The sequence below is a fragment of the Hyperolius riggenbachi genome, chromosome 11 (genome assembly GCF_040937935.1).
Source record: "Hyperolius riggenbachi isolate aHypRig1 chromosome 11, aHypRig1.pri, whole genome shotgun sequence".
NCBI classification, from domain to species: domain Eukaryota; kingdom Metazoa; phylum Chordata; class Amphibia; order Anura; family Hyperoliidae; genus Hyperolius; species Hyperolius riggenbachi.
Genome location: NC_090656.1, coordinates 64,270,775 through 64,285,129, shown reverse-complemented (window position 1 = coordinate 64,285,129; position 14,355 = coordinate 64,270,775). Strand labels below are relative to the sequence as shown.

Sequence of the window (14,355 nt, the reverse complement as noted above, 5' to 3'; positions counted from 1 at the left end):
GTTAGGCTGCTAATTTCACTATCTCCTATTACACTGCCACTCATTATACTGTCTCCTGACCCCCCAATTTAGTGCTTCTTGCTACAGTACCACCTATTATAGTGTGCTCTATTATACTTCCCCCACGATGGGGTAAAATGCAAAGGAACCCCTGCAGAGTCCTCAAGGAACCCTGGTTGAGAAAGCCTGTAGTAGTGTAAGCATTCTAAGGCATAGCTCCCAACTGTCCCTCTTTTGGAGGGACAGACCCTTTTTGGGAACCCATCACTCTGGGCAACTTTCCTCCTCATGTTTCCCTCTTTCAGGACTGATATACAGATCTGTGTAAATATATGCATTTTATCTACTGAAAAATGTGTTTGACTCTAAACATTCCCATCCTTTAAACTGATACATTACTTATTTTCAAGAGTTAATATAAAGGAAAATGAACCAGGATAGAAAGGTCCAGTGTCCAGTATAAAATAACATTTTCCTTTTGAAATCTTTATGGAATCCGTGACTAGGGGTGTGGCAGGGGCGTGGGCTTCAGCTGCCCTCTTAGCTCTAAAAGTTGGGAGGCATGTTCTCAGGCTGTATGGCAACACTGAACAGCACAGTGGCTGGAGTCACATAGGGCTGCCCAGGAACTCCTGCATAAATACTGAGGCTTTCTACGGGACGTTCCCCTGCTTAGCCTGCGCAAGCAGGCCAGAATAAAATTGGTCTGGTTGTCAGTGTTGGGGCTTCCATTAAATTGATGTGAGTTGACAACACACTGTGAATGGAGATGTATTGTATCTGTGTGGCGAGATGACGTTCTAATGGTACATACACGCTTCCCGTTTTGATTGGCCAATGATTGCCCAAGCTTACCACTTCCATGTAGTATGAGGGCCAATAGATATTGAATACTATGAACAGATTATTTAGGTAAGCTCTCATACTAGCTGGAAGTGATAAAATGTACTTTATGTAAATGTAAAATGCACTGTATTGAAGCGTCGGTAATGAGTTTGTTACAGTGCATAGTGAAAGGCGTGCTCCAAGCACTCGGTGGGTGGTCACATTGGTCGGTGGCTTGCTGGTGCATACCTGGCTATATTGTTCGCTTTAATTACGATGGGCCCAAAAAATGTACTGGTACCAAAACAGTGGTACCAAAACAGTTCAAGTATAAAACGTATTAACCTCCCTAGCATTCAATTCCTGCAGGATTTCTGTGCAAAAAGTGGTTCAATTAATTTTCATGAAATTTTTGCTTGCAATTTACTAAAATCTATCAAGCAAGGGTCTAGTATCGATTTTGAGTATAATAAAAGTCTCAAAACAAAATCATTTCAAAAAATTAAATTAAAATTAAAATCCGCTCTCCCCTGCATAACAAAATATGCATCGTGTGCAAAAGCGGATGACACTTCTGTACAGTGTTAGTGCACTGTAGCCTTTGCCTGATGACCCCTCTGTTGCGATGCGCAGGGGCGAAGGGACAACAAACGCATCTGACAAAGCGGCTTTCAGCGGGTGGGGAGGTGACCAGAACAATGCCGTTGGGTCATGCTTAGGCATAGCTAAAAGTGCGACATGCCAGATCTTTAGGGATCATCATTGGGCCACTGTACACATTCTGGTCTGCTGCACAACTCTTAGCCATGGTGGTTGTTATAGTCCGTCACGGCCGAGTTCAGAACAGTGTGGCAATAAGTGTCCTTCTCTGTACAATATACAGTATGGTATTAGATTCCATAGTTTGAATTTTCTGTAATTCTGTAATATTTATTATGTAATATAATATGTTATAATATGTAATATGCTGTAATTCTGTAAGTTTGAATCTTCTGGTAATGCTGTGCCTACTGCCAGTAGGTGGTGAACATACACCATTATAACTCTTTCAAGGACTGTTTTCAGCATAGACGAACCTGGCTCGTCAATACCACTTGTAGATAGTTTTGTAGCAACGAGTGAGGTTCGTCCTTCCCACCAAGGAGGCTACAACCGGTTTAAGAGAGGAGGTAGTGGTTGACTTACCTACCCAAAGTAGACAATTCTGTTGATTATTGTCAACAAGTAGCTTTATTCATATACTCCACAATGCAACACGTTTCGCAGGTTCAATCCCTCTTCATCAGGCAGTAATTGGAGCAAACTATTGCAGTATGTCAGGAAGCTAAGGCGCTTCTGACAGAGGCGCTTGGCTTCCTGGCATACGGCAATAGTTTGCTCCAATTACTGCCTGATGAAGCAGGCTTGAACCTGAAAAACGTGTTGCATTGTCGAGTATATGAATAAAGCTCTTGTTGACAATCAACAGAATTGTGTCTATTTTGGGGAGGCAAGTCCACCACTACCTCCTCTAAATAGTTTTTAATACATTTTACCCTTGTATTGGTGCATCTGTTCCAACTTAACAGTTCATAGTATAGTCCACCCCTGGTAGATGGGTGCAAACCTTTTTTTTCCTGTCTACAGAGAGCGACTTCTTAACCTGAAAGGGTTCAGGTCTAGTCTCCCCACCTGCCTATATAGTGGTTGCCTGAATAGTAACCTATGTTTGTGAGTGTAATTCATTCATCTCTATTACTCAACATCTCGAACCTAATGAACTACACAATTGAGGGCTCTCCATTTCCTTTTTGTGTCACTCAAGTTTTATTTTCCTTTTAATCTGTTCAGGCATATTTCCAATTGCAGATGTGCTCATGGTTTTGTAGGATGCAGCATTCACCTTTGACCTTTTCTATAGGGACTCCAGAATAAATAAACTTTGATGGGGACACTGAGGCTTTCCCTCATATACCCAGACAGGTGGAACCAACAATCTGTTTATATTGGAGGCATTTGTATCCAGTAGCTTCATGCAAGTTGTATTAGGGCTCTTTGATTACATTTTACTATATGCCATGCTATTGTTCTGCTGAACAAGCCTGCTAGCATGGAGTCCCGTTTACTGCACATTCTAACCTCTTTAGTACAGGAATTTTTTAGAAATGATTGTTTTTAATGAGTCATATTTTATGGCAGCTAACAAACTTGTAACCTCTCTATGAAAGGTTTCATTGTTGTTTATAATGGAGCAGGTAAGAGATGGCTGGGTGCGTACGTGACCAGTTCTCAGACGTTTGATGCTTAGATTTCAGAAAGGGATTTCCGCACACTGCAGAAACGTGGCAATAGTGTCACACAGAAAGCCATTCACTGGAAGCCTATCACTTCAATGAGGTTCCTTTCTTCTCCTTAGGGAGGTCTGGCAAGACATGTTTAAGTGATCAAACACACGTCCAACATAACGCACAAACAACCACATGACAAGTTGTTTATGCACACAAATGCCTACCAACTAAACAACCAGCTCACTTAAATACTATGCATGCAAGCTAAATGGCAAACCGTGGAACATGTCAGCATTCAAAAACAACAAAGTTGTTCAAAAGACTTGTGCACATGTGGCCAACCTGCATGATAGTTGGTCAGGTTGATTCGCCAGTTGGATCTGGCAAACAACTCATCAGTTGGTCATCTTGTTGTTTGTCAGCTGTGCACACCCAACTATCTTCCAACAGACCAAGTTTAGAAGATAGTTAGGCAGATTGTTGGGATGTGTGTATGAGCCTTTAGATGAGTACTGATAAGTAGATGGCTCCTCTTGTTCATCACAAGTATGGTCATTGTTCTCCCCAGGCTCTTTTAGCCGGGTGCTTTACCCGGCTAGTTTTGGTGAGCACCCGGCTGTCATTAGCCCACCTTCTCCTCTGCTGTAAACAGAGAAGCGCCAGCCCTGAATTGCCATCTTGCCCCACCGAGCTACTTTTTCATGCCACCCAAAAACACTGCTGGTCAAGTCATTCAACATTTGGATTGACTTCTTATCAGTCTCATCAGCTGCTTGAAGAATAGCAAGAGATTTTTTAAGGTGTTTCACAAGAAGAGTTGTGAGAGCCTAAAAGACTGCGGTTGTGTGTATATGGGGCTTAAGATTAATGTTTCGCCCTCTTCAGTCAGATTGGTATCTCACTGCACAAAAAGTGTATTGAGAAGGTGGAGCCAAGTGCAAAGTGTTTCTGCTGTATAGAAATACTGTTCTGTGCTGTCTGACGTACCTACTCCTGCTGTGCTCAGGCTTCCTCTGCCAGCAAAAGGACCATATGGTCCCATTTATGCTACAGTTCACACCTAGCGGTCATCTACACATTAGGCTATTTATGTAGTAACACCAGGAGTTTTGCACTCTGCTACTCCTAGACATTCAATCAGGATTATACCATAAATCACAATCAGAAAACTGATTGATTGCGTTTTTTTACGGTTTGTCCGTGACAGTTATAAATTACTCGTTGAAATGGAAGGGATGCGTCTGGGGAGCTGAAATTCAGAGAGATTGGCCACAATTCACTAAGATCATGCTGGTGATAATAAGGCAAGTGAAAACTTATCCCCACACATCAATCTGTATTTTAAGTGTTAATTAAGTGTTTATTTGCTAAAGAAGCTTGCCTTATTAACATGTAGTGATAATCTTCCACAGTGAGAGTGTTGTCTTATCACTCCAGTCCTTAAGTTATTGCCTCTGTAGTCATTTTCACATGCATTAGATAGGGAGGAGCACACAGGCAGGATGTAGCTCCACCCCTCCTACTGCCAGGACGATTACCGCTAACACCATTTAACGACAGCTCAGGCCAGGTGATAACTCCTCAAACAGTTAACACTTGCATTCCTCTCTGTAAATTAACTCCCTGTCTTTAACTTTAAAATTCTGTCCTTTATCTTAAGGATTGAAAACTTAACTTTATAAATCACTCCTTATCTTAAGGACAGAATCCTTATTTTAAAGTTTGCCTAAGGTAAATTGCTTTGTTAATACTAAATGCTTTATCACCATGGTGATAACAGTAAAAACCGCTCAGAAACGTTATTAAAGTGGAACTGTAAAGTTATTTTAGACACAGTTTCACTTACCTGGGGCTTCCCTAAGCCCCCAGCAGCTGTCCTGTCCCGCGCCGGGGAACGCGATAAAAAGATACGCGTGGCACGGCTGCGCTGGCGGCTTGGGCAGGACCAGCGCGGGACGGGCGGCTGCTGGGGGCTTAGGGAAGCCCAAGGTAAGTGAAACTATGTGTCTAAAATAACTTTACAGTTCCGCTTTAAAGACAGGAGATGAGCTTAGTAAATTGTGGCCATTGTAAGCACATAACCCATACACACTTACATATAAGGTTAGCAGCTTTTGGAGGAGTGTAGAAGTCTGGGAGATACATCCATTTTATTAAAGCAGAATTGACGGGTACAGACTTGTTCCACCTCCAGGGATATTCTATGAGAGAAGGAGAGAAAGATAGAGAGATGCTGTCAGTAGCAGATAGCATCTGAGTAATGGATCCTTCATGTTGAGCAGTACAGCTACCCACCGATACACAGCACAGGAGGCATTCCCAGGCATAACAGATATTGCCACAGGAGGAAAAACACCAGAAATACACAGTATTTGGGCCACAGCTTGGCAATCTTCACTCTCTGTCGCCGTGTCAAGATCACAATCAACCAACAGCCATGAAAGATCACCATGAAGTTCATTCGTTGGCCAATCGCATTCACCGTCAACAGGAAGCAGATCTGCAGTACAAGAGAAGGATTGGATCACACCAGAGTGGCAGTCTAGGAAAACTGAAATATTAATGACCAAAAACACAACTTATGGAAAATATTGGGCACGTTGGGCCTCCTTTGGCATTCTTCCCAATGTCAGCACAAAGCTAGCAGATAAGATATCAGAGAAACGTTATGCTGAAATCTTGTTTAATATCTACTATGATCCTAACATTATAATTATAACATTTGTATAGCGCTTATCTTCTGTCGGACTCAAAGCTCTCAAGAGCTGAAGCCACTAAGGATGCGCTCAAGAGGCCACCCTGCGGTGTTGGGAAGTCTTGTCCAAGGACTTCTTACTGAATAGATATTGATCCTAGCCATGCGAACCCTAGTCTCCCATGTCAAAGGCAGAGCCCTTAACCAGTAGACTATCCAGCCACTGCATCTACTGGCATAAAGTGGTGAGATGGGTCATTCGTTTACCTCATGTACCACGTATCTAATAGCGTATGGATACCTGAAGAGGAGTACATAATGGTGTATCTGTACAATCTGGTCAATCTCTAGCATAGAAAATGTATGACCATACATCAGCACATTGCCACCCAACATTACCAAAACATAGATGCCGCTCCGAAATCTTATCTGAAAGGGACCTATTATTGTCACACACTGCAATTAGGTATTTAATAGATTTAAGCATGAGAACTATTAAAAAAAAAAATCCTTTGGACCGCTGCAGCCCCAGAGGTGGTAATGCTCCTCTCCGGAATGTACTCACCTGTCCGGCTGGTGGCCAAACTCCGAGACCTGACAGCATGTGCATACTCACATAACACTGGCAGGGTCACTGAGTACCAGCACCGGGGAGATGAATCAAGGACAAAAGAGGAAGCGCACTGGACGGACAAGTGACTGCTCTGCAGGGAGACCTGGAGGGTTATGTCAAGACAAATAACATTTATATTGCGCTTTTCTCCTGGCGGAGGGCCAAAGATGCAGCCACTAGGGCGCACTCTATAGGCAGATGCAGTGTTAGGGAGTCTTGCCCAAGGTCTCCTCACTGAATATGCAGCAGCTTACTGAACAGGAAGAGACGAGATTCAAACGTTGGTCTCCTGTGTCAGAGGCAGAGCCCTTAACCAGTACACTATTCAGCCACTAGTATGTGTATATAAAGCAAAATGTTTTGAATTAAGATACCATTTATTGGCTAACTCAAAGAAAATCAGTAAATAAAAAAAGTTCCCCTGGGGGGTACTCACCTCGGGTGGGGGGGGGGGGGGGGGGGTGAAGCCTACGGATGCTATTGAGGCTTCCCCCGTCCTCCTGTGTCCCAAGGCGGCAGTGATAAAGCTCCCCGAATGGTGGGGATGTAAATATTTACATTCCTGACTCCAGCGCAGGCGTAGTATTGGCTCTCTTCTCGGAGATAGGCGGAAATAGCCACAGGCGCAAGTCTCCTGTGCCTGCGTAATAGAGCAGACCCAACAGAGATCGGCTATTTCCACCCATTTCCACTTATTTCCGAGCAGAGAGCCGAAACAGCGCCCCCGCTGGAGCCAGAAAAGGTAAATATTGCACAGCCTGACAAATTGGTGGCTGTGCGTTCCATGGGCTGCAGCGAGACCGCCGTGGAACACAGGAGGACGGAGGAAGCCTTGATAGGATCCAGAGGCTTCCCCTACCGAGATGACTACCCCCCAGGGGAACTTTTTTTTTTGTTACAAAGTCTCTTTAAAGATATACAAGAGTAAGCTTTCGGCTTTTGAGTCTTTGTCAGACCGAATCCTGTATATGTATGTGTCAGGGCATCAAACTCTGGCAATCACAGTGGTTGAATCTGTTGGGAAAGATTTGCAGACGGAAGTGATTTACTAAAGGAGAGGTGCAGGAACAAGGTCAAACATTCAGCAACATTGCCAGGAATGTATACATGCAGCCAGTATATGTATATATGTATACATCCTTGCCAGTGATTAAGTGTTGGAAGGTATCCCCCCCTAGATCCACCATTACATCATGCTGATTTACAGGATGCCATATCCAAAGTGCAAAGAATTCTCCCATTAAAACATGGAAGGTGAGCTCTTTTTTCTTGACTTAGCTCAATACAAGTTTATTTTTTATGAAAATGACACCATATGCTATAAGAAGCACTTAGAAAAACTCACTTCCAGGCCAAACTTGTAAAAGAAGTAGTTAATAAAATATTTGATACAGCTGAGGAGTCCCTCATCCAGATGCTCTCGCCACACCTCTGGGAACACGGTCTGGTTGCGAGGAACCTCCAGCTGGTGACGCTTGCGGTAGAACGTCTGGTGCCGGTAAACTATGGCTTCAAAGACTAGCAGCACAAGGACTTGCAAGTGATTCTTTTAAAAAAAAAAAAAAAAAAACAGAATTCAGATGCTGATGGTGTTAAAGGCAAAGAGCAGCACACAACAGTTCACCAGAACCATCTAAAAGATCTTCAGTGCTCGTAACACAGAAGTAAAATTTACTAAATTTGAAAGGATTAGTTGGTAGGAGATATTACGCTGGGCATATGATTGTTTCTACATACAATGGCTTACCCGAGCGACTCAATCAATGACAAGAAGAACTCTGCTGACAAACCAATACTACCATGTAGAAGCCAGTAGACTCCTAAGGTAACCTCATTCTGTTTCCATTTACAGCGGAAGTGAACTCAAAACTTTCTCTCTGCTCTAGAAGATAAGCAACAGCATAATGACCTTCAACCTCCCTGGCAGTAAGCCCGACACAGTTAGCCGCCGCAGGGGATCACATGGCCCCGGGAGGATATTTTTAAATAAAAATGGTGTTCTTTGGTTAAGCTAGCACTTCGCTAGCTAACCATGTCCCCCAAGTGCCTCCGGTCCCCTCTGATCGCCACCGGTATACGTACCCCCAGGGATCCTGCGATGGCGCAGTCTCCCAATCAGCACCCGGCTTCGCTATGGGGAGTATCGGAACTGTGCATGACGTCATGACATTGATGACGTCATGTCCGATCGTCGCCATAGCGACGAGTGAAGCGAATTGGGAAGCTGCGGCTGTCGCGGGATCGCGGACGGGTGAGTGTTGCTGGTGGCGACCGGGGGGGGGGGGGGGATGGGGGGAAGCTGGGCCAGACCAAACTCAGAGGCTGGAGCAATTTTTAGATCTCTGAAGCGTTTCTGCCTCAATGTTAAAGTATAGGAAAGTGGAAAACCGCTCTGAAAAACGCTAGATCAGAGCGGTTTTCAAGGCGTTTTTGTTACAGAAGCTGTTCAGTAACAGCTTTTAATGTAACAATATGTGTAATCTGCTACACAGAAACGCTCCAAAAAACGCTAGGCATGTTTAGAAAACCTCTCTAAACATGCCTAGAATCACTCTGAAATCTGCTTCAAAAACCTCTAGGATTTTGCAGATCTGCTAGGGGTTTTTGGTGTGCACTGGGCCTGACTAGGATCTGATCTATGTGGTCTCTAAGACTTAAAAACTCTGTATTGCATAATCTTGTTGTCTGTCTCCCTTTTCATCTGTTGTTCAGCGCTGTGTAATATGTTAGAGCCTTATAAATACAATAAATTATAGTAAAAGGGGGCCAGTGTGTACCTGAATGTAGCCCAAGTTGGTATGACCTTTGCGAATCCCAAACCAATTAGCGGGATCCACCGGTGCTTCGTATAAGACCGAGTTCTGGATCTCTTCCTCCAAAAGGTTGGTGCCATTGGAAAGAGGCTAGAACCAAAAGACAATGCAGACAAATAGTTCACACAGAAAGTTTTAAATAAATAGTAACATTAAAACAGAACTTAGTCCAAATTTGCCCTCTGCTTCAGTAGACAGTATTCTAAATTCTAACAACAACAAACAACTTTATTTTATTGAAGTGCAAACTTTTTTTGTTAAAGTGCATGAGAGGGTTAATAGTTTTACTTTTACTTTGTCCTGGGAGCTGTACCGTATATACTTACATATAAGCTGACCCACATATAAGCTGAGGTACCCACTTTTCCCTCAGAAATCAGGAAAAAGTGATTGACTTGCATATAAGCCTCCTCCCCAGTATAGCCCCCACCACAGTAGCCAGATGTGCCCCCAGTACAAGTCATTCCCTCTCCTCATAGCCAGATGAGCCCCAAGGATAATACAGCTGTGTCTCAAGATGCCACTAGATGGCATCATCGATATGAGACACAGCGTTTGCCACACAGGAAGAATCACCAATTATTGCACTGCTGACATGTTGCACACTCCACTCACAAATCTAGGGGACACAGTAGTCTTGAGCAGCGCACTATGCACACCATGTTGCAGGGGATGTGGGGCACAGACACAGCACGGAGCCAGCTAGCAAGAGAAGGATTACTAGTGCAAGATCCTTATGCTCTGCCAGTTACGAAAACCTGCATAGAGCTCCCATGCCTCTCTTATGGTGCGCAGTGCACTGAGAGAGAGCTGCCATGCCTCTCTCATGGTGCGCAGTGCAGAGACAGAGCTGCCATGCCTCTCTCGTGGTGTGCAGTGCATTGAGACAGAGCTACCATGCCTCTCTCATGGTGCGCAGTGCAGAGACAGAGCTGCCATGCCTCTCTCGTGGTGCGCAGTGCATTGCGACATATATTGTATTGTTTGGGGAGGCGCCCAAGGACAGGTGGGATATGCGAGTTTGTATGTTTTGTAGGTATAATTAGGAGGTTCCTTACCTCCAATGAAGACTCACCATGGTGTAAAGGAAAGTCTTTATTGTACACATTGTTTTACTGTAGTTAATAAAACCGTGTGTACAATAAAGACTTTTCTTTACACCGTGGTGAGTCTTCATTGGAGGTAAGGAACCTCCTAATTATACCTACAAAACATACAAACTCGCATATCCCACCTGTCCTTGGGCGCCTCCCCAAACAATACAATTAGTGTACCGTCACACCTCACAGAGGTGTTATTCCTTCCCCTTTGTGGACTTGATCGACCAGTGGAAAGGACCACAGGAGGAGAGCGACCACCCAGATTTAGCGGGTCGTGGATACCGAGCGGGAACTGTATTTTTCTGCAGGCCTATACGGTGGTTGCAGGACTGCAAACCACTAGATTGTGAGTATCCGTTTACTAGATATTCTGTACATCACCTGTATCTGACGATACTGCACCATCAGGCTCCTGGTCTCCCCCTTTCCATAGGAATTGAGACTTTTGCTCCAATTGAGAAGCAAGTTCCCGAGACCGACACCACTACATTGCGACATAGGGCTGCCATGCCTCTAACTTAGCAGCCTGGTAGTTACTGGCAGCAGTAGGTGGCCCTAAAAAGTATTCAGTAGTGGGATTTACCTATGTTTGCTCACCCAGTCCCACAGTTGACTCAACGAGCTCTAGATATGTTCAGAGCATGACAGGTCCACTTTACAGCAAAATCTCACAAGCTGATGATTTTAGCATTCTCTGCTTCATTTAAGTGACAGCAGGACTCTCACCTGGGTGCAGTTGACCGAGTAGTCCACTGGATTGACAATGCTCAGCTGATACAACATCTTACAGACAATGATGATGGAAGTCCAGATTGTACAAAGACTTGAAGCCATGTGGTGGAATCTTGAAAATGGGACAGCGAAGGCCCAGAGAATGACAAACAGGAAGTTCATCACAGAAACCTGCAAAACATCCGGAAATGTGACATTAAAACAACCTCTGTCTGTGTCTGCTCCCTCATCAAAGATTCCATCCCACAGGCAAGGAGAGAAGCTCCACCCAAAGTCCACGTTATAGTGGCTGCTACCACGGCTTACTATGCAACTGCCTATTATTCCATTATTGATAGATAGATCGATAGATAGATAGATAGATAGATAGATAGATAGATAGATAGATGCAGCCATGTGTCCTTACGTGATGGTGGGCTCAAGTCACAACCTACGTGATATTATATCATTGATTTCTCAAGGGTGATGCTTAGTTTGGTTTATCTTCTTAAAACAGAAGCCATTTGCGATAATTCAGATTTAAGTGTGTAACTGTGGTTACCCACAATACATCACTACTGAATATGCAAATGTTCTCTTTATGCCCATGAATCCAGGCTTACATCCAGAACCGCTGGTATATAGCAAGCCTATAGCTCAAATTTTACAGAGCAACATCAACCCGACATGCCTGTTTCTGACTGTTGGTCCTCCTCAGTGCATGGCAAGGTTTGATATGGCTCTATGGGATAGGGCTTGGACCAGAACAGCAGCAGTGCTGGATGTAAGCCTGGCTTCAGGAGCATAAAGAGATTATTTGCATATTCAGCAGTGGTGCATTGTGGGTAATCAAAGATACACAATTAAATCTGAATTATCACAAATACCTTCTGTTTTAAAAAAGGCAAACCACACGTAGAGTTGCTTTTTTAGTAGGAAGGCTTTTTTGGGTTCTTTTGGTCCCCTATACTTTCCTAGTGGTTTTGGGTCACCCCGAGCTGCTTGGGTTTTCCGTTTCCTCACTGGTGTTAGGTATATAGATAGATAGATAGATAGATAGATAGATAGATAGATAGAGACAAACGTATGCAGCCATGTGTCCCTAAGTAAGGGTGGTTGCAACAGGCAGAAGTAGGAGGCGCACATATGACAATCACTGGTATAATGATGTTATATATATGTAAGAGAAGCCTAGTCTTCTGGTGCTCCAGGCTTCACACATAGACCTTTGGGAACATTATTGACCTGATGAATCAGCACTAAGCCGTGAAATACGTTGTACTCTGTTGTACCAAATAAAACTCATGTATCCTATTTTTAAGTAGTCATCATTAAAGGACAACTGTAGTGAGAGGTATATGAAGGCTGCCATATTTATTTCCTTTTAAGCAATACCGGTTGCCTCGCAGTCCTGCTGGTCTATTTGGCTGCAGTAGTGTCTGAATCCCACCAGAAACAAGAATGCAGCTAATCTTGCCAGATCTGACAATAATGTCAGAAATACCTGATCTGCTGCATGCTTGTTCAGGTTCTGTTGTTAAAAGCATTAGAGGCAGAGGATCAGCAGAAAAGCCAGGCAACTAGAATTGTTTAAAAGGAAATAAAAATCGCAGCCTCCCTATATCTCTCACTACAGTGGCCCTTTAACCGTTTGGGGACCGCTGATGGTAAATCCTACACCATACTTGTGGCTGTCTAAGCCTGATGTGGCACAGATTTCCACTCCCGACGAGTTCGTGGGCACCAGAGAGGGAAGATTAAGATGTCGTATGACAGCTGACATCTCCCCTCAGTGATCAGGAGCCATCTCGATTGGCTCCTGATCACTACGATTGCCGGCAGTTCGTAGTGATCACTATTAGAGCAGCGGCAGTAGGAGGAGAAGAAAAGGATCCACTCACCTTCCTGTCATTCCCCCAGCAACAGTCATTCCCCTTCCGCTCTGGCCAGAATCTCTGCTCGCTCTGACGTAAATGTCAGGTCCTGGCTTGATGACGTCATCAAGCCGCGACCTGGAACTTAACGGCAGTGGGAGCGAGGATGCCGGCCAGAGCAGAGGATGCTAGAGCTGCTCATCGCTGGAGCCTGGGAGGCGAGTAAAGGCTGCTGGCATTTCGGGGGACACCATGCCCAGCTAGCTATACTGGGGATCCCACTGCCTGACCTCCCCCCCCCCCCCCAAATGCACCCCCCCCCCCCCCCCCGCTTGCAAAATGTCCTGGTCCTTAGGGGTGGGGGGGGTGTTAGGCAGCCGGCCCCAAAAGGGTTAATGATGACCACTTAAACAAAAATAGGATACGTGAATTTTATTTGGTACGGAGTACAATGCGTGCAGCTTAGTGCTGCTTCATCAGGTCAATAATGTGCCCAAAGGTCTATGTGTGAAGCCTGGGGTACCAGAAGACCAGTCTTCTCAATATATATATCATATCACTATCAATATATATATATATATATATATATATATATATATATATATATATATATATATATATATATATATATATATATCATATCATATCACTAGCTGATGGCCCGGAGTTGCCCGGGTATGTATTTGGCCGGTGTTGGTTGGTTCCGCCCACGTTTTCTGACCTTAACACACAATCACTCAATTACCAGGTTTGTGAGCTTTGCAGTCTTTGGCATCAATCATTTGCATTGAAACGAAACAAATGTGATTAGCTGTTTGTGGCTCCACCCCCTTTTCTGATAGATAGATAGATAGATAGATAGATAGATAGATAGATAATGCACCAGTGAGGAAATAATCTGATAACAAGTAGGTTGTGACTTGAGCCCACCATGATATAGGGATACACATGCCCACATACTATGTCAGTTACTGTCTGAAAGTCATAAAGCTTTGTGTTCTCTACAACATGAGTGACGTTAGGAAAATGCGCACGCGCAGTAGACCAGACTCTGAGCCTATTACCGGGGCTGATCACGGCTAAACGGCAGACCGCGGGAGGACACCGAGGGACTCACACATGCTTATGGAGCTGAAGGAAGCTCCGGGTGAGTATACAATGTTCATGGTGCCTCAGCGCTGGTACACTTTAACTGCGGTCGTTAATTTACCATACAGCTTCAACTGGTAGTAAAATAAGAGTAAGCAGCTTAGTGAATACAATGGTGAGGAAAACGCACACACTGACATCACTAAAGAGGCTTTGTAATTGGACCCCACATGTGTTCCTAAACTGTTACAAGACATTCCAGTAGCGCTGCTCACCTCCTGCAGGGCCACCCAGACACTGTACAAAGCCACCAGTTTCATGACGTGCAGCTCCAGGACCCGCCACAGGAAGACCTGAACCGTATGCAG

At 44.3% G+C, this 14,355-nt stretch overlaps 1 protein-coding gene across 5 annotated transcripts in view; it reads right to left on the bottom strand.

The window, feature by feature from the left end:
• Positions 1-14,355, bottom strand: part of PIEZO1 (piezo type mechanosensitive ion channel component 1 (Er blood group)) — a 345,137-nt gene that overhangs the window by 59,870 nt on the left and 270,912 nt on the right. For all 5 annotated transcript variants that reach the window (XM_068260853.1, XM_068260854.1, XM_068260855.1 and 2 more), the window contains 6 exons: positions 14,263-14,340; positions 11,040-11,216; positions 9,178-9,303; positions 7,746-7,946; positions 5,388-5,592; positions 5,189-5,293 (listed from right to left, as the gene is read on the bottom strand). In XM_068260853.1, the coding sequence (XP_068116954.1) occupies positions 5,189-5,293; positions 5,388-5,592; positions 7,746-7,946; positions 9,178-9,303; positions 11,040-11,216; positions 14,263-14,340 (892 nt within the window). The remainder of the gene's footprint in view (positions 1-5,188; positions 5,294-5,387; positions 5,593-7,745; positions 7,947-9,177; positions 9,304-11,039; positions 11,217-14,262; positions 14,341-14,355) is intronic.